The sequence below is a fragment of the Cryptotermes secundus genome, unplaced genomic scaffold, assembly GCF_002891405.2.
Source record: "Cryptotermes secundus unplaced genomic scaffold, Csec_1.0 scaffold1379, whole genome shotgun sequence".
Classification (NCBI taxonomy): Eukaryota; Metazoa; Arthropoda; class Insecta; order Blattodea; family Kalotermitidae; genus Cryptotermes; species Cryptotermes secundus.
The window spans coordinates 1,004,475-1,030,260 of record NW_019718634.1 but is presented as its reverse complement, the minus strand read 5'-3'; the positions used below and the strand labels follow the sequence as shown (position 1 = coordinate 1,030,260).

Here is a 25,786-nt window from a genome sequence, read left to right as displayed (position 1 = left end):
TCTATGGTGTTGGTTATCCTGTCTGTTGCGTCTGTTAGATAGCGTCATTTTGTGCGACTTTTTCGTGCTTGTTTGGTGTTAGCGTCATTGAAGGAATTAGGAGTATAAATAAAAATGAGGCGCTTGTCCATGAAATCTAAGAAGGGAAAAGCTGAAAGCAGTGACAGTGAGGGTACACACGAAGATGAAGTAGAAAGTAGAGATGATGCCCCGAGCGAACACGAATCTGCCGCTGACGAGGGTGCAAAATTCAAATCCAAACGGAAAAGCAGGCATGCTAAAAAGAAAGGAAATAATGCGGGATCAGAGGATGGTGGTACAGAATCAAAGAAGAGGAAGCGAAGTGTTGCTGGTAATGAAAAAGCTGAGGCAGTAGAGTATGAGGTGGGTGAATATAATCGTCTTTTTTGTACAGAAAATTCCATTAAGGGCGTTCATATCTTGTACCCAAAAGAGCTAAGCAAAAGACTGTGTTATTCATCGATCATGAAATTTAGTTTTATAGGGTTGAAGTAGGTGCATTATTGATATATAATTGCGCGTGTGTGATAACGTCTCGTGACTGTTGGACCCCCCGAAGTTAACGCTGGAAGGATCGAAGCGGAAGGCATTGAAAGGCCCAAATCTTAATGATGTTGCGTAGTATAGTATGATTCGAGCCCTTACTGCCAATGAATTTCAATCGGATGTACCTAGCTTAGTCGGTAGAGTGACTGGCTATAGTCTGGATGGCTGGGGTTCGATCACCGGTAAGGACAAGAAATTTTTTCTCAACAGCGTCCAAACTGGGCCCCACCCAGCCTCCTATCCAGTATGTGTCAGGGTCTCCTTTTCCAGGAGTAAAGCAGACCACTCACCTAAATGTAGTACCAAGGGGGAGAATGGCGCTGTACCACTGCTCCCCATACATCATCATGGTGTGATGCTTGATTAAGTACAGTGTCAACTTTACTTACTTTTACTGTACTTTCGATATGTATGCCATTTAACCACTATCATCTTGAGAAGTAATAAGCTGTTGAATGACAGACAATATTATGTTGGGTGTCACTGCTCCGGCTTGTGCCATCAAGTTAACCCAATAATGTGATGGAGACATTTGAATCCAATAGATTTATTTTGTTATGTTGTCTTAGAAATTCCATTGTCTCTTGTCACCCTTGATGGGTCGTAAGGTTGAATAAAATATTGCCATGTGTTGGGTGTGTCACGCGACAAATAACTTCACATGGGTCTCGGATTCAGCGAATCTTTATTGGATACACACACTTATACACCGTACAAGTATTATCGCTTGTGGTATCACGTGGCTTCTGCGACGTCTCAGCTAGGTTCCAACTGTCTTGTATGAAGGCTAGATCTCGACTGTCGTCCTGTAGCTCTGTCACTCTCGACTTATGTAGGTGTTACGCGGACAGGATACGAGACACCATTCGCCAAGGCTCGATCTCACTTGTTCGGCAATCTGTTGCTTCAGGAACAATCTCTATAGGTTACGGCGGTAACGTGTTTCGTCTCATCTGTTGGTACTCAACGGCCTTCTGTCGTTCATCTCTGGGGAAACGTGTTCGTTGTTTCGGCATTGTCTACACAGTGGCCCACTGTTATTGCGTTGCCATGGAAGTATCTACTCCAAACACGTTACAGTATTTTGGTATACTTATGGCACCATGCATGTATTGCACCATTGCTAATGAGATTTCTATTAAAGATGAAATGGTAAAGTGATCTGTGTGCTTAATTAATCACTGCGCTGTTAAGATACATGGGGGAATGGAAGTATAACTCCACCATTCTTGACATCAGTACTAGATGGAGGTGCATGCTTATCTTCATGACCTGGCTGCTTTACTCCCCTGTGAAAGAGACCCCCATACCGATTTGGGGCCTCAGAGCTTGTCTTGAAGCTGTGAAGAAGAGAAAAATCTCCTGCCCTTGCTAGGAATCGAATCCTGGCCATCCATCCTCTAGCCTGTTGCTGTGCCGACAGTTATCATTGCTGTCATGAGACTCTTTATGAAAAATAAAACCCCACCCATTTTCAGTTTTGGCTGACATTTGCATCCTGATTCTTAACAGGGCTTACTGTTACCTTCATGATCGTGCAACAGTTGCAGGCACACGGTAATGTGGTTGGTTGAGGCACAGTACTACAAGCCAGAAGGTCACGGGTTTGTTTCAGTGTACCTAATCCTTCCAGCTGCACTATCGCCCTGGGTTCTCCTCAGCCTCTGACAGAAATGAGTACCAGGAATCTTCCTAGGGCAAAGGGCAGCCGGTGCGTAAGGCTGACAACCTCACCACCATCTGTGAGCTGATTGTCTAGAAAATGTGGTGGCCTCAACATCTCACAACCACATGGGCCTTCACGGCCTGTTACAGGGATAGCATAACTCCCCCCCTCCATGTACTGATTGGTTCTGAGACACATTCCTCTTCTTCAGTGGATATTGGAGGCTCTTTCCCATGGGGAAAGTGGCTGGGTTGATAACTGATCTCGGCACTAGTTGGAGGTGAGTGGTCGGCTTCATGCCCCTGCTGCTTTACCCCTGGGGAAAGAACCCTCTGTACCAACTGGCTAGAAGGCAGGGTGGGACCCAGAGCCAGTCTGGAGGATGTGGAGAAGGGAAAATTCTTGGCCCTACCGGAACTCGAACTCCAACTCCAACCCCTCAGTCATCGAGTGCATAGTCAGTTGCTATGCTGACTGCGCTATCCCGGGTCCCAAGACATGGCTTTCTTTGAAAAATACTAAAATGTTTTTATATATATGTATATAATCTCACTGCTTATTAAACACCAAATTTGGCAGATTGTAAAAGCTAGTACACTGTTGTTGCATTCTCTCGTGTGTAGCTTATGGTTAAGGTACCAGCATGAATATTCTACTTGGCTGGGCAGCATGGAGTCCTGGACATGAAACTGTAGAATGGACGCCATTTGGAAACGCCTGCATAGCAGTTAAGATTATGGTACTGGTTGTGATGATCACGTCATCGCCAGGCAGACACCGTGATGCTGTGTTCTGTTTGTAGGTGGAAAGCATTGAGGACATGAAGCAAAGCCAAGGGAAACGTCAGTTCAAGATCCGCTGGAAGGGATATGAGCCTGATAATGACACGTGGGAAAACGAGGAAGATCTCAGCTGTCCAAATCTTATTAAGAGCTTCCTAGAGAAAAACAGATCTGAAAGATCAAATGAGAGCAAAGTCGAGAAACAGGTGGGGAGGGGAGCTAACAGTAGGACCCCCAAGAAGACTAAGACTGAAGAGGCGAAGGGTAATGAAAGGGAGACTAATGATAGGGAATATGAGGTGAGTATTTGATCTTAAATTTGTAGGCGCAAGCATTCGGAACACTATTGTGGGTCCCAGATTCCAACAAAAGCAACACTGTGATACTTTCATGCTACTAGCTCCTTGTTTCTGCAACGTGTAGCGACTGTCTTCCGTGGAAAATATTTTGTTTATCATAAAAGTACTCTTAATTCACAAAAATGGTACAGGGCCAGATTTTTCATGTTTAATCCACAGGTATTTGTTCTTCATTCACTTTACATGTATCTAACTAGATGTGTTTTTGTAGTACTTATAACTGACTGTACTGTCTTCTTTGGCTCCATATTTCATGCTCAATTCTGGTTTCATCTTGTACACTGCCAAGCATTCATACACGTCTCTCTTTTATCCCTCCTTGTAGAGTCCATGAATATATGTTTGTATGATACTTCTTGTCGTCAGTTTATCCCTTTTGCATTACTTGCTATACAGAAGTTTTTCTTTCACGACCAGTGTATAACATGTAACCAATCATTACCTACCGGCATCATTCTTTAATATTGCCAGCCACAATATAAATTTTTAATTTCTGTAATACTTAGGACTGTACTAAAGGTGACTTAAACTCAAGTTTTGTTGTAACTATTCTGAGAATTTGTAGCAAGGAATGTTTAGATAAGGACTGCTGTAACTTGAGACAATCCTATGATAACCAGCCTGGTATGCGTATTAGTTACTCCCCCCACCAGCCAAACTAAAGAAACTTCCGGAACGTTCTTAATCTGTAGGACAGAGTGGAAGTTTCAAGAAAGATCTTGATGTGGAAGGTTCTGGCAGTATTCCGTCATTCGAGAGCATTTAAAGGTTGATCTTGGATGGAGCTGATTATTGTATTCATTGCTGAGTGTTGTGTATTACTAGCTAGTGGTGAAGAGTACAGTAGTGTAAGCAGTCTCCTATATCCAGAAGTATATATCAGCATTACAACAAAATTCAGCCTAAAGGGACTGGCTTGTGTAATATCTTGTAGTGCTGTTAAAATTAAATTAAGTTCGTTTCACTAGCAGAGTGTGGTCGAGTGACTTCTTCAGTGAACCCTCTCGTGTCAGAAAAAGGCCCATTAAGCCGAGTGGAATCCTTATGCTCACACCTTAACCATTATCCTTTTCCCATCCACACATCACTCCCAATAACTTTGACATGGTTTTAAGATCACGTGGCACTCAGCTTTGGACAAGGAGTGAGTGGGGGGACAAATGCAAAATAAAAATCAGACAAAAGTGGCCATCCATCGTGTGGCTAGTAGAGAGAGAGAGAGAGAGAGAAGACAGTTGGAAACATTCACTGATAATTTATTAGGAAATCTAATTTATTGTATAAGCTTGTGTATTGTTAACTTCCTGTGCCTTCTCCCATATTCCTTGCCAGTACTACATGTTACTGAATGATATGTGAAGGATGACATTTGACTCCCTCTCCACAAATAACATGGAGAGGTCAGTCGTAAATCATCATCATGCAGTATGGAACACTTCGCATATCCAGTACTCACAAAATAGACACAATACATTGAGACAAATGACTGCTTTCTTGTTCATGGCCGCCTGTGTGGCTTACGCTCCTGGAGCATGTTAATTATCAACAATGCATTGCTGTGGTAACCTGAAGTAGCATAATTTCAGAGCTTTCAAAGAATAAGGCAAATGTAAACAAGAGAAAAAAGTAGATATGGAGAAAGCAGGTGATGTCCCAGCCGCTTTTTCCCCAGTTACTGTGCTGTTTGGAAATTTTTATTCTCGTTACTCATCTTGGTTTGTTTAGGGCCCCTGTCTTGACGTTCCACCTCCCTGTGTCTACCTCTTTTTCCATGCTTGGCTTAGTCTTTTATCCTGAATATGGAGGCAGTAAGGTCACCAAAAACATTGGTATAGATCCGCCAGATTAGGTGGAAACACATCGCAGAAGTCAGTATTCTTCATAGTCATTGCCATGAGAGGCTCTAGTCTCGCAGCTTGTTCTTGTTATTTATTTAAATGCATCTGTTGTTAGAAGAAGTGCAATGTGATTTATTGTTTGTGCAGGTGGACAAAGTGATGGAGGTTCATTTCAAGAAGAATGGATCACGAGAATTTCTGATTCACTGGAAAGGGTTCTCTCACAAGGATGACACTTGGGAACCAGAGAAGAACCTCAATTGTCCAGATCTTATCGAGAAGTTCATGGAGAAGGTTAACAAGGCAAGTGAATCTGTACTGTGAGGGTACCAAAAGAATCCCTTCTTAATATTTGGAATATCTACATGCAGTCTCTCAAGAGAGTTTTCTTAGTTTTCTGTGGGGCGGGGGATTGTGATTGTCTGGTCATCAGTGGTAACTAAAAAAAAGATTTGCCTGATGGTGAATCTCATGCTCAACATTTGGCATTTTTCTTTTGTAGTTCCGGCAGTCTCGCTTAGTCATTTGTGGTTCAAGAGGTGGGAAGCAACATCCAAAGACATTAATAGAATAATTAATAAGACATAAGAACTAGTCTTTTAAGTTTAATTTTTCCCTGGTTTTGTTCACCTGACGTGCATTGTTCAGTGTAAACATTGTGAACAGGAAGAAGTTAATCTAGTCGGCTAAGCAGAAATAGCCACAGTATGGGGACAGAAAATACTGATCCACTTGTTTCTGGTGACAAAAATATTTGTCTGTGTACCAGAATTTCATAAATTTTGAACCCCTAGTTTTATCTAGCCTCCTGGAAAATGATAAAGAAACCAAATAATTTGCCATTGTCCCATCTTATTCTGCAGTCTCGATAAGTCTTGGAGCATCCCCATTGTTTTATAGCAGTAGGCTACAACCTTCACCCAGCTCGTTGCACTGCTTACGAGATCCAGTATTAGGTGTCCTGCCATGTGGCCTGCAATTCAGTTGAAGTCCATTTAAAATGACATAGAAACACTTCGTTTTTACTGTGCTATATTATATTTTCATAATTTAAATTATGAAAAATAAAGTAACCATGCTTTAACTTTGCATTTCTTTTTTTTTCATATGAAGTTTAGTGTATGCATTGAGGTACAAAAGTAACCACAGTTAATTACATATATAAATTCAGCTACTGTGAATTTCAGTTTGCTGTTACATATAGTTTTAGGGGCACAGGGTGTTTCTGAGTTACAAACATTTGGGTTACAGAAATTTTTGCATAAAATTCATGTTATTGACCATAAATTCTTCATGGAAATTTTATCTAAACATTATGTATTTAAAATGCACCTTCATCACTAAGGTAAAGGGATGGTTGATAGTGTTGTTACTATTCCAATTCTATTTTAGATTGTGCACATTATTACATTTTAACTTCACAAGACATTTCCAAGCACACATCACTTCTGTAATGTTGGTGTGGCATGTATTCTGTTCCAGATATGTTGTTAGGAAGGATATTTATGCGCTCTCTAATTTCAGTTTTTATATTCTCATCTGTATATGAAAACTTTATTTGTAATTAATGAAAAACAGGTAGTTACTATAGGATTCTGACGATGGTGTATAACACACTGATATATTGGGTTTTTGGACTTTATCCATCGTCCTGGTTTTTAAGATAAATAAAAACACGACGTCCAGCGATTGAGGCTAGCTCTTTCTAACGGACCCAACTGAATAGGTGTTTTCCTTCACCTGAGGACGGAAACAGATCCAGTTTCCGATACGTCGTGTTTTTATTTGTTATCTTAAAAAGCAGGACGATGGATAAAGTCCAAAAACCCAATATATCAATGAAAAACAGGTTTATGACATCAAGCTGAATTGATGTTCTTTTTAAAAATTTAATTTGAAATTGACAGTGTTTCAAATCAGGGACCTTAGAGTTTGTGGTGGCATTTTTGTTTCAAATTATAATTATTATATTTGTAATCACTGTTTCAGGAATTATGATATGTTTTACGAGAAGTCTGCATTTTGGCCTTGAAATATGTAGCAATCCTTGTTATCATGGATACATTCTTGTAAACTGCTGCATTATGTGAAATGACACTAACCAGATCCATTTGTAGCATAAACTTAAGAAATAATTAGGTTATGTTCCTCAGCCTTTTTTCATCCCTTTAACATGCATTACACTGTATGCAATATGAATGTGATTGTAAATACTTACATATTCTTGACTATAAATACATGCAATTATAAACTACAGTAATGTTTATTTAACATTTACTATGCTGTATTCACTGATGACAAAAGGTGAAGCCAGCATGTTGGTCTCATGAACATGAAACACTTTTTTTTTGGGGTGACCCTTCTTTTCAACCATCTTATTAAACTCTATGATGAACGACAACATAATGAGCTAACGTGACACTGTGTGGAGCCTTAGTATGAAAGCAGTCTCACCGTAATAATGAAACAGCATTACGTGAGGACTTACTGTACACTGTAGAAATATGACATAATTATCATTTGTAATATGTACAACAAAGCTGTTTTGGTAAACAGGCCAAGTCTTCAGCTGCACGTGAATTGAGGGCAAATCCACAACACACAGATCGGTTCACGTTGAATATGTCTCAGGCTGGACGGCGCCTAAGCCGACGGAATCAGGGGAAGCAGCGGTGAGTGGAGAACGCCCCCATTGAACAGCCAGATGGTCTATAAAACCGTATATAACCTTACATGAAGATTGCTATATTCCTATTGTCTGTGTGTTACTCATATCAAAATTATTTTGAACAGTTATTTTGTCACGTACAGATTTTTCTTGTTGCCCTTGAAGTCTGTTCTGATTGCTAAACAAAAATAGTTTGTGAATAAGAAATGTCAGAAAATATGGCTTAAAAGTTATATGAATGTCCAAGGAACCAAAACTTTCATTCTTGTAATCTGGTTGTTCTGTTCCATCTGCACAACTCTTAAGAATGTATACCCATTCAACTCTTTATTAATAATTGCTGCATGTTTCGACCATCCAACTGCTTGTTATCGGGTTGCAATTCAGACACTTGAAAGTATTGTCACATGTCACAGTTGACTAAAGACGGGGTTCGGATTGGTAATAGGATTTATTAACCACCTCCAGGTCATAAGTACAGTGGAACCTCGCTTAACGAGCATAATTCATTCCAGAATCTTACTCGTAATGCGAAACACTCGTTAAGCGAAACAATTTTTCCCATATAAATTAATGTAAAATACAATAATGCATTCCATGCCGGAAAAAATACTCAAAACATTTTATGTATAACGTTTATTCAAAGAAAATTATATATACATTGTTAAGGAGCATGAATCATCTTCATCTTTTCTTCTATGTGGAATGGACAAACCTGGAATGCGAATTCTGTTTGCAGAAAACAAAAAAGAAATTGAAATAATTAGTTTATTATTTATGATACATATCTAATTCTTTTTTACTAGAAAGCTGTCTAGAGACATTTGTTTTTGCCAACGCTTCAAAGTTTGGTGAAAATGTGACACAGCATTATCATTAAATAAATTTGTAGCGCGCATATCCACTGCCGTATTAGTGTGATGCTTCTCAGTGTACGATGCAACAGTTTCCCATGCTTTCAGCGTTTCTCTTATTGCGCCAGAAGATTGTTCCTTTGCTGTTACCTCCTCGTTCTCTGACAACCTCTCCTCCACAACTTCTTGCTGTGAAACACAATGCAACACCAAGTCGTGCAAATTGTTGATGTAGACCGATTGTGTGTGCTAGATCAACCATGCTCACACCTCGTTCTTGCTTTTCAGTGATTTTGCGGCTTTTTCTTCGGGAACATTTTTGAAAGGGTTATTAAACCTTGCACAAAAAAAATCACAAATAATATGTCTGAACGCAAGTTTGGAAAAATGTGTGATCACAAGCGACACTAAGATGCTAGCGGAACGAGTGCTAAACACAGACTGATGTAGCAAGCGCACAATCCGGGACTTCCCCATCTCGTCACTCGTCATGCGAAACGTCGCTCGTTAAGCGAGTCATTTTTTTACAATTTGTTTTGTTCGTGCGAAGTACTCATTATGAGAGGTGCTCGTTAAGCGAGGTTCCACTGTACCATTATTACACCATTGCTGCTTTACACAATTTACAATCACTCCACATTAATCTCTTCAGTTTATCTGCACAAGTCTTCATGGATTTATAGCACAGCTTCTCACGAAGGGCCCAGCTCCATGAAGTTAATCCATTGTCAAGAGTTTATTAAACGGTGGCTAGCATATATGTTGGCAGTTAATCATATTGCCCCTATTCCCGTTTAAATTAAATTTCTGATTGTTTCAATATGTACTATAAACAGTAGTTTGTACCTTGTGCTACATTTAGGAAATTGGTTCTGTTTTTGTCTTCAGGCCCCCTAAGTAGAGCTGGTCCATGGTTCAAGAGTTGCTCTGCGTAGGAACCTGACAGTAGGTTTTCTTGTTTACCTGAAGAAGGAAAGAGAACCGTTTTCCAAAGTAGTGGTTTTAATAAGCTCTCGCTGTTAAAAAAAAAAGTGCAAAATAATAGTTTAGATGAAACTATAAACTTTGAAGATACATATGTGTCTTAGTTTGGAGCTTGAATTTTTATATATTCATACATGCAATTCAAAAACCAACTAAGACAACTACTTTGACACAATTCATGTAAATTAGTGGTAATGTAATTTTTAAGACTTTTCACAGCTTCACCAGGCTTGTATGTGGAGGTAAGAGGAGCCTTCGTAGGCATTCATGTTCTGTAAGTGTAATATGGAGTGTTAGCTGAGATAGGGCATTTTATTTCTGGTTTGCCCCCCCATAAATAAGGATGCAGTAGCACATTTCCTTTCTTGCATTGAATAAACAGATATCAATGGTGGAGTATAATATATATATATATAAATAAAAAGAGAGAGAGTTGATTTGGCAACTGCCATGCACACTCACTGCATGGGTTGTTGACCTTCCTACATGGAATGAAAGTTCCCAAGCTCCTTGCATTATAGTACCTCTCAGGATTAATGTTGTCTGCATAGAGCCAACAGTCCATAGTCATTCTCATGCTTCTACGCCAGACACCAACTTTCACATTGTACAGTGGAGTTTGAGTGTGTTTACAGTGTGTTTGAGATATGCATTTCCTATGATGTGGTATCCATTATATTGTATCCTCATGGAAGTGGACCAGTAACCTTTGCTGTTTGATATTATTGCCGCAGTAAGAAAGGTGGCAACCCATGCAATAAAGCATGCTCTGAGAAAGATGGGGCATCAGCATAGCCACTAAATAATCTCATTTTATAATAACATATTATATTATAATTAGTAAGGTTGAAAATAGTGTGTGTTTGATATAAAGTCAGTTTGATCTCTTGTGTTTAGTGTTTCTTTCATATTTGATCTACAGAATTGATATCGTAGAGATGTGCGCCATTTTCCCTCCATATTCATTCTAACACAACGATTTATAACCTCTGGAAGCCCTCTGTAAGCTTACATTTATCATAACTGTCCTGATTAACAGCAAAATAAAATCTTAAAAGTAAACCTTGTTTCACTGCTTGTGTGGGATATATCCATTAAAAACTTATCCATTCCTCCAAATTGGTAGACATAACACATTTGCATGATGTGTGTTTAACCTACCTTGAGCTGCCATCTGAAGTACATTCTGAAAGAGTCTCAGTTGAGAATAAAAACAACTTTGATGCCAAAAGTGGTGTGACTGTTGTATGTTGAATATGTGACAGTGCTTTCCAAACAGGTTGGTTAGCAGAGAGATCTATATATATATCAATTATTGTGACCATAATTGCACTATACTGAGTACAACTTCTGGAATGTCAGAAATTTCTTCTGCACAATGCAGAATTTGCTAAATATAAAAGATATTGAATACATTGCTTATATTGAACAGGACAAATATGCACTGAACATGAGAACATTAAATTGGGAAGAACGTGGTCCTCTGGGTTGTGACACTGAGTAATTTGAACAAAGTCCAACATTTCATAACAGTGTAAGATTTGAGGCTTTCATGGCGGTGACTATGAAGAAAGCAGTCTTCTGGGATTTGGCACCGTGTATATGTGGTGTTAACAGACGTTTCGGAGGAACGTATCGCCTCCATCTTCAGGGTAGAAGAAAAAATATAAGAAATCTGCAAAGCAAAGAGACCGTGAGAACCGTGAGACACAGTCTGCTTTTACCGGTTCTCACGGTCTCTTCGCTTTGCAGATTTCTTATATTTTTTCTTTTACCCTGAAGATGGAGGCGATACGTTCCTCCGAAACGTCGGTTAACACCACATATACACGGTGCCAAATCCCAGAAGACTGCTTTCTTCATTTCATAACAAGCTCACTAGCTGCTTTGGCTGGTTTTTTGCTTGGCTTACACTTGTACCCTGAAGCAGGAGGCAGTATGTAACTCTGAAGTAACAGGCTGTCTCCAAACTGCATGACGTTACAACCCAGAAGACCGTGCTACTGTTCATAGTCATTGCTACCAAGCTGTCCAGACTGACCTTTTTTTGTGATTTGTCTTCAAGGCAAATGCTGGAATAGTACCTTACGTTACTCCTAGACTCCTTCGATCCACATCCATTCCAATGCGTTACTCACTAGTCCTCTCATTGGCAATTGAAAGCATTCTAAAATAAACCGAGGATAAATAATATTTATTTGTGCCCCTGCCATTGAGCCAGTAGAGCTGATTACCTAGGTTCTGCAAGACAGCTGTTTTCTTGCGTGGTCAGTGCTTAGCGACTGTGCAGTCCTGCAAGGTTTTGTCTGTATACAAGCTGCAGCATCCAGAATACATTGTGTGTTTCGCCTTTTTGCTGGTATACTAGATCTTTCATGTACCCCCTCAAAGAAAGTCTAGGGGCTTGAGGTCTGGGTGGCCAGTGTTATAGACCACCACAACTGATCCATTGACCAGGGGAACATGACGTACTACTGCATTCAATAATTTTCTGGGCTGTGGTTTTGTCGTACCATGTTACAAGATATATATCCACATCCTCCATCAAAATATTGGTCGTTGGCCACTATGCAAGTCTGCCAGCATTGGTATAGCACTGTCGATCAGGTCACTGCAAATGGTCATACAGTCATCATGTTGCTCTTTCATCAGGATGCGTGAACGCTGTACTGGCTAACACGAGACATGTTCAAGTCATCAGACAGAATTTTGTGGCAAGCACCATAGCTAATCCCTGCTGCTGCTGCTGTGATTTCATCTACCATCTGGGAGCAGTTGGCACACAGCAATGTTGCAACTTTTTTGGATCTTGAGTCCAGTTCTGACTGTTCTTGAGTGACCATTATGCTCATCTTCCAAACTGTCTCTCCACTGTGCAGAATGTTTGCGCCACTTAAATACAGCACTACAGCCCAAGGCTTCTTTGCCATATGCTTGCTTCATCTGAAACGTTTCACTAGTGGATTTGCTTAATTTTTGGCAACACTGGACATTTGCACATAGCTCAAACTGCAGCATTCTTGATTTCTGCCACTCGCAGACAACTACCCTTCACAACAGTGACTTTCTTTCTGAATACACCACACACATGCAACTGCTTCTTGCTGGGATGAGAAGAACGGACACAGCGCCATCTCATGGCTCCACATATCTGCTGCAGTGCATAGCAGTGCCACTCTGCTGCCAGTTGACAAAATTAGACTGTACTATGTACATCCAAACCATTCCTGAATTTCTGATGTCCACTGAAGCATAAATGTTGAGAAAAAGGACATCTGTTTACATCACATCTCTGACTTGGAGTGACCTTAGGTATGAACTCCTGATAATATGATGTTAAGCCACAAATCATAATGTATCATATCAGATGATAGGGAGGTAATGAATAATGGACTGAGGAAAATCCTGAAGAACCTCATTTGGGATACTGGGTATCCTGGCTGAGATGCGAATTGGGCACCCCCTGAATACGAGTTAAAATTGTTACTGATTGAGCTAAATTGCTCAGTAACAAGTTTCTTACTACCATAGTTCTCTCAAGCGTGGGCATCAAAGGAAACGGTTACTTTTGCAGTTAGAAGAGAACTTCAACAAATTGCATATTGAAGAGGAAATCTACACAAGGCTAATTCATTGTTGTCAGCATTAAAAAGAATATTAAAATACAGAGAAAAATTATAATATAAAATTTAAAGTGACAGGTGTGCACCAGGCTTGCAGCACAGGGATGAAAATTGCATCATCAGCACACAATGATACTTTCTGCGCTGGAGACTGCGTCAAACTGGAGATTGTTAACATAAGATAACCATATTCAGGAATGTGTCACTGTGTAGTTTGGTAGATGTTTACTGACATTTCAGGTGAATGTACCGGCTCCATTTTCAGGGTAAAAGTGAGCTGAGCATGAAAAAAGTAGCAGTGGTACTGTTTCCCTCCCAGATATGATAATGAAGTAAACAGGAAGTTACATTAATTGTATTAGAGAATATTGTCTGAGATGTGATGCCATGCAGTCTGATACGTTTGCCAGTGTTTCTGCAAAATGTGCTGTCCCATCATCGGGATAGGAGAGTAAGAATATGGAGTAAGTGATATGAGTATAGATAACTGGCGTAGGATATCAAAGTAAACCAGTTGGAGCAAGGAGGGGGATGTGGAATGTGAAACTGCTGTGAGTGGTGGGGCTGGCAGGAGAGACAGAAGGAATCTGGCTGCAGATGACCTCTTCAATATCATACTGAATAGGTTAATAAGATAGTTACTAGCAGACGAGGGGAGTGTATGTACTGACTCTCCTACCGAGAAGATGGGTGTAGCATGTTTCTTACAATTATTGATATTTGAGGTGTCTGTCATCATAAATACAAATATCTTAAAATCAGAATGGAGCATGTTCCTCCTAAATGCTGGTTACTTCTTACACAGCATCACATCAGCAAAAAACCAGTATCTTCATATGACAGAGTTATTGAAATACAGAGAGTACCGTCTTCCAGGATATAACTCTGTGTAGTTCTGTTATATTTTAGCGTCCTGTTGCACTGATTTAAGTCCATGATTTATTTCAACTGTCTTCCAGTGCATACACTCATCTATCTTACTCCTCTCTCTCGCACTACATGTTTCGGCACACATACCCAGCAGTATAACACACGCAGTCACAGGAGCAAGACACAACACAGAGCACAGTACACACACGAAAGTAGAAAGAGTGCTCCAACAGAAGAGGATAGGTGTGACTCGCATAGTGAGATACGATGTAGGGATGAAAAATCCTGAACAATTTTAATATTTTTAATATTTATCAATATATATGATATATATTTTAGTTATTTTAATATGAAGTCGGCAAGGCATGCAGTGAACTAGTTTATCGTAAATCGAATAAGCACCTGAAGATGGCACTTTTGTGCCAAAACATGTAGGGCGAGAGAGAGGAGTAAGATAGATGAGTGTATGCACTGGAAGACGGTTGAAATAAATCATGGACTGTGTAGTTCATTGAAAGTCAACCTAACTTGACTTTCAGCCGGCTACACGGCGTTATATCCAAGAAAGTACTTTTCATAATTACCAGTGTGAGAACCTCAAATCCTACATTATCAGCACTTTTGTATATTGGGCACAGAGGTCTATATTGTATTGTTCATATTTTATGGAACAGTCTCACAGTTTCAAAACAGGTTTAAATGTGAAATTATTTAAGATACATCCTCACGTCATTGTGTTCCTTACAGTGCTACTTACCATGGCTACATGTGAACGCTCCTGATATGAAGAATGGTGGATGATCTACACGTAGAAGCAACTGAAAATATCATTTTGAAATGTGTCGCTACATCCTCACAAGAGGGAGTTTTAAAAAACTGATACATGTTTTGGAGCAAACAGAAAATGAAGTGGACAAAAATTTATGCATTTTGAATCATAAGTAGCTGCACTGAATATGGTTTGTTGAGAGCTGTGTGCTGGGTGCCCTGTATTGTAGTTATTTTGTATAGTCATTCGATGTGAGTTTTAAAATGACTATGAAAATTTAATTTTTGTTGTGTGATATTTTCTTTTCAAAATTTAAAGTAGCTCCACTTTTAATTTTACCTCCCTTTTTTAAAAGTATAAGATATGCATTGAGATACATGAGCAGTTAATTATATATTTACTGTATATATCAACTACTGTAAATGCATAGTGATGTTAGGATAATGGGCACCCTCCATATTTTGAAGTATTCCATATAATGGTCATTGCTACCTGAAACAAATATGTGTACAGTGCGCCCCTGTGTTACAGATGTTCGGATTGTGGAATTTTGACCTTACGGAAATTACAAAACATGACTTGAATTCATGACATGAGCCATAAATTCATCCTCATGGAAATATGGGATAAATATTAAAATTTGTAACATGAAATGCAAAATAAATCTAGCCAAAGCATTTTTTAAATAGAAATTGAGGCATATGTTAGCAATGTAACACAGTATGTAGCTAAACACTGGTTAGCTTGTGTGCATCAGTGACGTAGAAGGATGGCTGCTGTTCCCAATTTATTTTAGACTATGCAGTGCATTATATCATATAAGATGTTTAGAAAGAAGCTGTCAAGGACACCTAAAAGAACATGGAAAAGTGTACCTACTATTATTTCTGATGGTTAAATGAAAATATGCTTTTATTACCACTGCGGACCAAATAATTCTGTAGGAATACATCTCCACATTTTTTTCCCCCCTTCCATGGGTTCTTTAATGTTTTCAGACTAGAATTTCAGATCTCCACTCATAATATGGATGTGTTATGTACACACATTCAAGTGCACATCCCTTCTGTAATGTAGGGGCATGCTGTATTCTATACCAGATTATATATTGTTAAAAAAATGTTTTATTTATATGCATTAATTTTTATGTGCAATAAATAACAGGTATCTTCAAAATTCAGTACGAGAAAGTAAATTTTGAAGCTTTTGTTACTTGAGTTAAGTTGTTTTTAATGATTTGGTTTTGTATGTGGAGATTTTGTTTGCAATTAATGAAAAAACATTTATGACATGAAGCTGAATTAAAAGTTTTTTCCGCCCCCTCCTAATTTATAAATGCATAATATTTCAAGTGATGGACCTTCCATTTTGTGTTGACATTTTAGTTCAAAATTATTTGCTGCTTGGAAAGGTATGTTGAGAAGATATGTTATAATCTTTAGGCCATCGGTCTCAGAAGTTCACATTTTAAGTTTGTCCATTTATTATTTTATATTATTATTAACAGTTTTATTTATTAGCCAGGAAGAATAGATTAACACCATTCCAGCACAATTGTAATAACTATCTTCATTAAATGGCTTATTGACATGTTATGTTTCCATGGTATTTCACAATATATACAACAGTAACGAAGGATAAAAAGAATATTTCTGGGAATTTGTCCAGCCCAACTTGATATTATTTCATTATGTTGTTTCTCTGTGCATATGATTTTTCCTAGATTAGTAGACTCTTTATAGATCTAAGAAGGTAAACAGAATTTGTGTGTTAAGCCATGTAGATATGTGTAAACAGCAAATTTCAAATTTCTTTATACATGCACCATATAGACTCGTGTAAAGTACAAAACAACAGGTCTTGTAGTACTCCAGCTAGTTGACAATTATTTGTGTTTGTATATTTTTATTTTAGTACAATTTAAGATATTTCACAAAGCAAATATCTGTGTACCAAGTTGAAAGTAGTAGTTCTTTACCAGTACTGGTGATTTATTTTTTAACATTCAGCAAGGAACACTTTCATGATCTTCAAATAAATATTTTTTAACATCTTTCAAGTCTTAGAGTCTACATTACTTGTTTATTTTCAGCATTGGGTAAATAGATTAGAAGCTTATATCACACTTCACAAGTTTATTGTGTTGTTGCTGTTGCTGGAGCTTGGATAGCTCATTTGGTATAGTGATGAGCAGGGCCCGGATTTTGATGACCTGAAAATATTTAAAAAAATGACCGACAAAATCCAGAAAATGACCTAAAGGAGAAAGAGAAGGAACACTTCGCTTCCATATTATTCACATTTCAGAAAACATAAGAAAAATCCCCTAAAATGGCCAAAGATGACAAGAAATACCCTTAAAAGTCCAAATATTTACCAAAAAATACCCCCAAAATGAAAAAACGACCTTAAACCTAAAAATGACAAAAAAAAATACCTATAAAATTTACATTTCTGTAACCAGCAGCTCATATCCAAGATGTATATATTTAAGAGCATCGCATAGTATACAAGGGAAAAAAGATGACCTGTCATCAAAATCCGGGCCCTGGTGATGAGCTATGGGATGGCTGGCTGGGGGTTCTATTCTTGACAGAAACAAGAGATTCTTCTGTACTCCGCAGTGTCCCACCTGGCTCTGGTGCCCACGTAGACTGCTGTCCAGTGGGTCCCAGGGGTAAAGCAGCTGGTGCATGAAGCTGACAACTCACCTACATCTAGTGCCAAGGTCAAGAATGGTGGAGCTATACCTGCATTACCCTTAAGTCATCATGGTGTGGTGTTTTAAGTATTTAAGCAGGGTGATAATTTTACATTACTACTGCTACTACAATTTAAACCATATTACAGGGGATCTTGTCCATAAGGCTCATCATATAATAGCTTAAGGAAAACACATTTGAATGAGTGAAGTGCAACATTAGTGTCTTCTAAAAGATGTGTCATGCCAGGAATGGTGATCTTCTGTAGGTCTGTGCTGTGGTTTTTTATTTTTCCCCCCCCCCCCATTGCTAGTGGGGTGGGACTAAGTCCCTTGTACTGCGGCCACTTCTGGCCTATTGTACCAGCCCCAGATGATAGGTGAGGGTGATTGTGGAGCAATTGGTGGAATGAAGATTGGCAGGGGAAACCGAAGTACTCGGAGAAAAGCTGCCGCAGCGCCACTTTGTCCACCAGAAATCCCACTTGACCACACTCCGGTTCAAACCCGGGTCGCTGCAGTGGGAAGCCAGCAACAAACCGCTTGAGCTATGGCACGGCCCTGTGCTGTGGTTACTCTTATTGTTGTTCCCAAAGGAAAGAGGATGCAAAGTTATGGACTGGGCTCATCTAACTCAAGATGGGATCAGTAGTGGACTGTTCCGAACATGATGAACCTTCAGATTCCATAAAATTATGGGAATTTAACTAACCGAACTGTTAGTTTCTGAATGTCTTCACTCCATAGAGTTACCGTTATGGGTAACTTTTACAGCAAGTAAAAGAAAAATTGTCCACTGTGCCATGAAGAAGTGCAGGAGAGTGGATGTATAGAAGTTGTAAATTTCATTTATGACTCAGATGTTTTCCATTTTCTCTTTTATGACTGCATGATTCAAAAGGAAAGAGGAAATATTTGTGTGACAAATGTAATGCTTTATTTTATGTGACAAAATTTTCAGTCTTTGATTTGGAAAAGAGAGATGTCTCATCAGAGACCTGTGTCTCCAGCATCGTGGAATTATGTACCAGTCAACACTGATGGTCTCTCTCTCTCTCACACACACACACAAACCCCACCCCCCACCACTGAGGTCCACCTCAGCTACTACTGACACCCCACACCCTCTTTGTATGTCAAACGTTGTCCTTGAAGGTTGAACCTTGATATGTGTTAGTAGAAGTGAATACAAAAAATAATCAGTGATACATAATCACTATATACTATTTATAATTGCCAGTTAATTATTTGGTGGGGAATGGGATGGATTTTACAAAGCAGTCAGTAGCTAAACTGTATGGTGTCAAATGGTGGGATGATGAGTGAAGAATTGGAAGGAAGTAGGCATGGTCTAATCAAGACCTGCCTGAAGGGGCTGAAGAGACCCTGAGAAACCTGCCAGGATAGCTGGCATCCTGGCTATGTTATAGACAGAGCACCTCTCAAACATGAGACATCATGCCAGCCAATTCAGTGTGTTAATCACTGTTTAACCAATCCATCATTCTCTGATAATGGAGACAGAAGATTTCTGAAACACTGGACTTCAGAGTTGATGTAGCTGTTCACCTACTTCTGAACTGACACAGCTGTTTGCCTACCCCTGAATTGACACAGGTCACCTACTGCTGAATTTACACAGTTGCTCACCCGAGAAGATTTTATTTCAGTTGTACAGAACAGCATACTAATGATTACTAATTCTCTAATGTTACATTTGGGTTTAGTTAGGATAAATCTGTTGCCATCACTCTTACAGTTAATTGGCAAGTTGAAAAGTGCACAGTTTGTTTCCACACTTGCAATGCAGTTGGACTACGTGGAGTTTCCACTGGTCATACTGAGCATGCATGAAGTGCTGGAAGGCCACTTGTAACTGAGGGAGTACATCCCTCTCAATCTGCTCAACATAATTACCAACACACCATGCTATACTCATGTGAAATGATGGTTCCTGAAAGAAAAATCATGAATTAATATTTCTGTGAACTAAAACCCTCCAGTCTGGCAAGAGAATGTATTATGCCTTCTGAACATGTCCTTTCTCGTGACAAAAGAGTATTTCATATATCAAAGCCAAGGGAAATTGATACAACTTTCTCTATGTGGCCTACCCTCTTACCGAGACAGCAATTCCTCCAGAACCCAGGTAAAAATCTACCAGACTACATAACATCACATCACAGACCATAGTGCTCTCCATGGAAGGGTAAGCTAAGAGTTCCACTTTTACCTTGCTCTTTGGAATTTGTGTTCAGCTTCACGAGGCACCACCACATTATCATGTCCTTAGTGTTTATAAAGTTGGGGTCTTAATCTCAGACCCAACACTCAGCTGATTACGTATAGGGGATGAATCGTAATCCATATAACAGAGTTCGTATAAATATCCAAAACTAAATAATATACGTTGAATATTCAAGAAGGATGGAAAATTCCCACATCCCAAAAATATGTTATAATTTCTCAAAGGAAGGCGGGCTTGAGCATATAAAATTGAGGGGTCAGTTTTAACTTTTAAGCGGTACTGTTACAAAAATTTGCAGCTTTAATGGGTGAAATAATACAAGATAGGAAGGTGGTTGATACAATGGAACCCCCAACTTAACTGTTTCTCAGTTTTAAGGTTTTCTGTCATTTAACATTAAATTTCAGTGATCTGAGTCAACAGTCTAGGTATTGCATTTCTACCGTGATTTTCCTCAATTTAGTGTTCATACCCATTGCTCCCAAAGAAACTTTCAACAGGATTTCTCTGTATATGTGTAAAAGGAAAAGAAACTTTGTTACCTTATAGAATGGAGGAAGCCTGAAATCTGCAAGACACTTGTTCAGTACGTTAACCACTGCAATTAATGACTTATGACCAGCAGCAACAGTTAATCCAATGAAGGTGCGTGTTTTCTCTTCATTACAGTACACCCCAACAGAGTCAAAACTGAGTGAAAAGCTGAAAAAATACTTAAGTTATATTTGGAACAATATTTCAGATTCAAGTAGCATTTTTAACTACTGCAATTTTATATGAGACTAAGGTTTTCAAGGAACTGGGTGTCAGCATTCCCCACTCACTACTGAATTACACAGTGTCAGTGTCACTGCCCAGTAGGATCCTTTCGCCCTATTACATGTGATAGAAGCAGATCCAGCTTGCTCAGTTGGCTGGGAGTTGGAGTTTCTTAGTCTTTCACAAGTTGCGCTGCAATCGTGTCACTGTTTTCTCAGTTTGCACTACTCAATTCAATTCCATGTGTTGAACTCAGCCTGATAACACTTCTCAGAAATTGCAGTTGCTAGTTTCCTCAGTGTGCCCTTGTCCTAACACATGAAGACCTCAAATTTCACATTCATTAATTATAATTTATTATAAATTATAGTGTCAAATGTCATGAATTTGGAAGTACACAGAAAACCAGTGCTGTGGTCTGTTTAAAAAAAAAAATCCTGGCATTTGCCTGGAAGGACAGGAACAGATCAAGAAAAACTGTCTAAGAGGATAACTGATATCCAGGTTGAGACTCAGAAAATTAAAGGAGCTAATCAGACACATTAATAAAATGATACATTGCTATTTTAATTGCAGTAAAACACATTAATATAGCAAGATCAGACCTTGGAAGTTCCTTGATACACAGTCGTACTGACTCAAAGAAAGAGTCAATCCAGTGATGCCTTAACACAACTGTTCGGGTTAAACTGATGTGGTGTTCATCGACAGGTTTGAGAACTACTGTCGTCTTACAGCACTCAAGCACAACGTCAACAAATGAGCTGACAGCTGGACCAGGCTCGACTGAAATTGAAATGATATACGGAAACTCACAAAAAATAGTAAAATCAATATATGAAGGTATTATTGTAGCCAAGTGAATTGGTGTTGTTTCTTCTCTCTGGTATATGTAAATTAATGTTAATTCTGATACAGAAACCTTATGTTCACTATATCTCTCCCTATATTCCTTCACTTTAGGAAAACTATAACCCTAATAAACAAAGAAATGAAAGCTTACATACGATCTATGTACTGTGATAACATGCAAAATACTTTCTCAAGGGTCAGGTATGTCATGTCTCAGAAATGCGAGAAAATTTGAACTAAGCATTCAGCTATAGGGATGGGAGTGAAAGAAATGCAAAAGCTTAAACAATCAACTTTGTTTACAATATTAAAACAGAAGAGAACGTAGACTGCTCTGTTGTTCTGCACAACATGGCTTCATATGTACAGACAAATTGTGTGGGATAAAAATCCATCGTGGTAACTTTACTACAATCTTGGTATATCTAGATATTGTACTGATTTTCGGAGTGGCTCTGTAAACTGCACTTTAACCTACAAGGGATGTAAACATATGTTGACCAGTTCCCTCTCTCATGTGGAAATGAACGAATACGTCCATCATGTTCCACTGGATTGTCCACTTTATTCTTGGATGATGGAATGAATGACATCAGCGGTGATGGAAGTGGTAATCTGCAAACATCGCAGATATTCACAATTGGTGTATCTCAATTTATTTATCTGAATTATAACAATAATACTAGTAAGAAATATAATTTATTTCTATAAACAGTATTTAGAGGTTATGAGAGAATTTAGCCCTGGTTCCTTACTTCTCTTCATCACCATCACTTGACATCTTTTTACTAGGATTCTGATCAGGCCAGTCTTTTGATGCCTGTCTTTTTGTGGAAACTTTAGGTCCTGGAATTTCTTCATCGCTGCTTCCGTCACTTAAATAAGCACCTAATAAAGCCAAGGAACTGTTTGAGCAATCCGCCATTTTTCTAAGTGTGTACCAACTGTAGTATCCATAGTACCAATACAGAAATGGAAGCTGGTAAAATTGTTTCGGCCTTGTTTCAAAAGTTGCGGTGAAAGAAACTAGAAGTATACAATTTTGAGTGATGATACAGAAGCTAGTAAGTTTTACTTTCACTCGTTTTATATTTCTATCTCCTCTTTTATATAAAATTCAATATGTTTTCTTGGGGGGGATATTCGTATAATATAGTAGTGACAGATGATTAAAAGGTATTTGCAACCGTTTGCAACATTGCGGTGTATCTATCCACTAGCATTTGTTATCAAGAGTTTGTAGTGTTGGGTAAAATGGAGGAAGGTTTCGTGTTGATGGAAGGTTGAAATTTTATGGTGTGGGTTATTGTGAACCCAGAACCACTACCAAACTGTGAAAACAGTTAATTTGTAATGGAGTATATTCCTCTTACAAAGTAAGGTTCTTTACATGTCATGGATCGTGTTACCATGATGTTAAATCTTATTATCTTGTAATACTCTCATAAAAGCATTGTTGCACTGTATTAGACCTCATTGAATGTGTTCTTTTTTTCTCTTTATGCATTGTTTTATTTGCAGATTGATAGAGCGTATTCAGCAGTTGAGAAGTTACTCAGCATATTCCTACAGAACCAAAGATAAGCAGACACATCCTACTAGTCCTAAATAATAAATTATAATTTTAGTTACTGAACATAGGACTATACTGCTCTGAAACCGAAATGTTCAACTAAAGTTCCCATATACCAAAACATGAAACAGTTTAGTTTTACCTACAGAATGTAATTATTATAAAGCTTTTCATGAATTTAATATGAAGTGAAGTACAATACTTTAGTAGTTCACATATCTAGTCAAGTAATGTGCCACAGAAAGTAACAACCCACCTCCAAGACCAAAGACACATTTCATGTTGTAAATGCTGAGCATGTATTGAAATGTTTCACCATAAGTATGAAAGAGAAATAAACATGGAACTTATAACATTAAATATCAAACATTCTAAGATATACATATGGAAGTTATATATACACAGAGTTCATTAGGTTTGTTCTCATGTTTTTATGTAAGATAATTATACCACAGTAAATGTTAAAAAAGATGTGTTCACGTTTTAACATGAACCAAAGATCTTGCCATATTTAGAACATGTTAGTGCTTGTAGCTTGTAACTTTTATTACTGACCAAAGCTGTAGTTAGAAGTAAGTCCCCAAGGCTTTAGACTTGAGTTTAGGGTCAAGAGGGTCATAGTTAAAATGAAGAAATGACTAGTGCATCAAATGTAAAAGAGAAACGCCACCGGTGTGAAACCTGCAGCAAGGCTTTTGGTACAAGTGCCGATCTTACAAAACATAGACGTGTACATACTGGGGAGAGACCATATTCATGTGCAGACTGTGGGGCAGCCTTCAGTCAGGCCGGTGGGCTCCGCACCCACATCTTGAGTCGCCATAACAGTGATGGTCCAACCTTCCATTGTTTTCATTGTGGCAAGACATTTCCTGTGAAGGAGCGGCTGAGACTGCATTTACGTACGCACACCGGCGAACGTCCTTATTCCTGTGGCCTTTGCAACAAAACCTTCGCTCGTGTTGGGCAGCTTGCGCAGCATTCACAAACTCACTCTGGAGCACGTCCTCATCGCTGTGATCAGTGTCCAGCTGCGTATTCATGTGCAACCAATCTTAAGACTCATCTCAAGCGTCATTTGGGGCAGCGAGATCACGTGTGCCATGAGTGTGGGAAAACCTTTGCACGGCGTGATGGCCTACAAAAGCACCTTGCTTGTCTCCATGGAAACTTGAGGTCTTTCCATTGCAATGTATGTCGCAAGGATCTCAAAGGACACCTTTTGCAGCACCTGCGAACCCATTTACGTGAGAAGCCTCATGCATGTCCAGATTGCAAGGCCAGATTTGCCCAACGTTCACAGTTGACCGTGCATCAGCGTACTCATTCGGGTGACAAGCCATACAGGTGTCCTGTGTGCCGTCAGGCATTCTCTCACTCCACGGCACTTAAACTACACTTGCGCCGTCACACGGGTGAGAAACCATTCCGCTGCCCTCTTTGCCCCTCCACCGGATTTGTCCAGTTGCCACACCTGAAGAAACACATGCGTTGCATCCATAAGACTGACAAGCCCTACCTCTGTCTTGGCTGTCGTAGTTTCTTCAAGACTAAGAATGATCTGGACAACCATGAACAGAATTCTCTGAAATGTCTAGAAGCCCGTTCCTCCAATGCAAAAACAGAGTCTGCCTCCAAGGATGCTGATGCCACACCTGTCGATCCAGTCATGCCCGTTAATCGAATGCGCGTACTTCTAGCTGTATTGCTGAAACGAATATCTACCCCAGCACGCCTTGATGCTTTGGGATTTGGTAGACGACTAATTGATGACGTTCTGTGTGAGTCTATAGAGAGCTCAGGTCGTAAAGCGTGCATGGATCTCACAGATGAAGGTGAACGTTTACGAAAGAATGTTGAAATCCTCCTAGATTGGACAGTACCCAAGCAGTATATGGAGAGGTTTCGACGGGAAAGTCGTTCGACGGAGGAGTTACTGGAGGAGCTGACATCATGACACATCTCCCTTGTTATTCATGAACATTGCCTTCATTTCATCTTCAGCCTTGATCACTGGAAGTGGTGATCATATCACTAAAATTGGGCCATTATAACATTATGAGAGTGTTTCTGTATCATTATTCTTTCATACCATCACTGAACGTGTTACCTCACCCTGTAAAGTTCATGAAATCCTGTTCTTGCACATTCTATAGCAATGGTTCCCAATGAGGAGGCATGACCCCCCCCTGGGAGAGCATGAGGGAATTTGGGAGGGGGGAGGTGTTGTGGACACTAGTAAAAATTGATTCTTGGTGTCAGATTCAACTGAAATAATTGTTTCCAGCTGCATTTAATAATTCTGTAAGCACTAATTCCCATTCCACTAGTTCCTCCATATCGTCCAGGGCTGGTGCAGTAGGCCCAATGGTGGCCAACATACCAAGTGGACCCAGTCCTTACCCCACCCTACAAATAAAAGAAGAAAATTAAGCAGAATTGTTAACACAGCTGTTTCAAAAATATAATGGTTATATTTCAACATCTGTCAGCATTATTCATCACCAAATAAAGAGATATATGCTACGTGTACATTTTCATTTTAAAAATTCTTGGTGTGTTACTAATTACAAGTTAGGTGGTCATAAATAGTGGTATAAATACAAGGGTTGGAAATTTAATAGTGACAACTATTTATTTACAAATAATACAAAATAAATACATGTTTCGAAG

At 39.1% G+C, this 25,786-nt stretch overlaps 3 protein-coding genes across 5 annotated transcripts; 2 read left to right on the top strand and 1 right to left on the bottom strand.

Annotated features, from left to right (window-relative positions):
• On the top strand, positions 1-17,033 carry LOC111863381 (chromobox protein homolog 5). Of its 2 annotated transcripts, none has more exons than XM_023849662.2 (5): positions 1-384; positions 3,036-3,314; positions 5,360-5,515; positions 7,769-7,884; positions 9,623-10,780. In XM_023849662.2, exons 1-5 carry the CDS (start codon positions 115-117, stop codon positions 9,633-9,635), a joined length of 834 nt encoding a protein of 277 aa, XP_023705430.1. In that variant the 5' UTR covers positions 1-114; the 3' UTR covers positions 9,636-10,780. The 2 variants fall into 2 exon arrangements, with proteins under 2 accessions (XP_023705430.1, XP_023705422.1); XM_023849654.2 differs by lacking the exon at positions 9,623-10,780 and adding an exon at positions 14,959-17,033 and having other exon boundaries at positions 2-384.
• LOC111863538 (U6 snRNA phosphodiesterase) lies at positions 16,677-22,486 on the bottom strand. Of its 2 annotated transcripts, XM_023849939.2 has the most exons (6): positions 22,296-22,486; positions 22,019-22,155; positions 21,294-21,474; positions 20,472-20,631; positions 19,439-19,635; positions 16,677-17,192 (listed from the first exon to the last, which is right to left on the bottom strand). In XM_023849939.2, the coding sequence occupies exons 1-5, from the start codon at positions 22,463-22,465 to the stop codon at positions 19,441-19,443; spliced, it is 843 nt and encodes a 280-aa protein (XP_023705707.1). In that variant the 5' UTR covers positions 22,466-22,486; the 3' UTR covers positions 16,677-17,192; positions 19,439-19,440. The 2 variants fall into 2 exon arrangements, with proteins under 2 accessions (XP_023705707.1, XP_033607043.1); XM_033751152.1 differs by lacking the exon at positions 16,677-17,192 and having other exon boundaries at positions 18,545-19,635.
• Positions 22,487-22,785: 299 nt separating this feature from the next.
• Positions 22,786-25,786, top strand: LOC111863431 (zinc finger protein 771). Its single transcript, XM_023849765.2, has 2 exons — positions 22,786-22,916; positions 23,062-25,786. The coding sequence occupies exon 2, from the start codon at positions 23,748-23,750 to the stop codon at positions 25,068-25,070; it is 1,323 nt and encodes a 440-aa protein (XP_023705533.1). The 5' UTR covers positions 22,786-22,916; positions 23,062-23,747; the 3' UTR covers positions 25,071-25,786.

Bases quoted from the DNA above. Each gene is read 5' to 3' on its own strand.
- LOC111863381 (XM_023849654.2), top strand. From the start codon at position 115: ATGAGGCGCTTGTCCATGAAATCTAAGAAGGGAAAAGCTGAAAGCAGT. The intron at 3,315-5,359 runs GTGAGTATTTGA...TTGTTTGTGCAG, and splicing joins CTAATGATAGGGAATATGAG to GTGGACAAAGTGATGGAGGT. The intron at 7,885-14,958 runs GTGAGTGGAGAA...TGTTCCTTACAG, and splicing joins CGGAATCAGGGGAAGCAGCG to TGCTACTTACCATGGCTACA.
- LOC111863538 (XM_023849939.2), bottom strand. From the start codon at position 22,465: ATGGCGGATTGCTCAAACAGTTCCTTGGCTTTATTAGGTGCTTATTTA. The intron at 21,475-22,018 runs GTAGGTTAAAGT...TTTCAATTTCAG, and splicing joins AACATATGTTTACATCCCTT to TCGAGCCTGGTCCAGCTGTC. The intron at 20,632-21,293 runs GTCTGATCTTGC...GTATTTTTTCAG, and splicing joins TGTATCAAGGAACTTCCAAG to CTTTTCACTCAGTTTTGACT.
- LOC111863431 (XM_023849765.2), top strand. From the start codon at position 23,748: ATGACTAGTGCATCAAATGTAAAAGAGAAACGCCACCGGTGTGAAACC.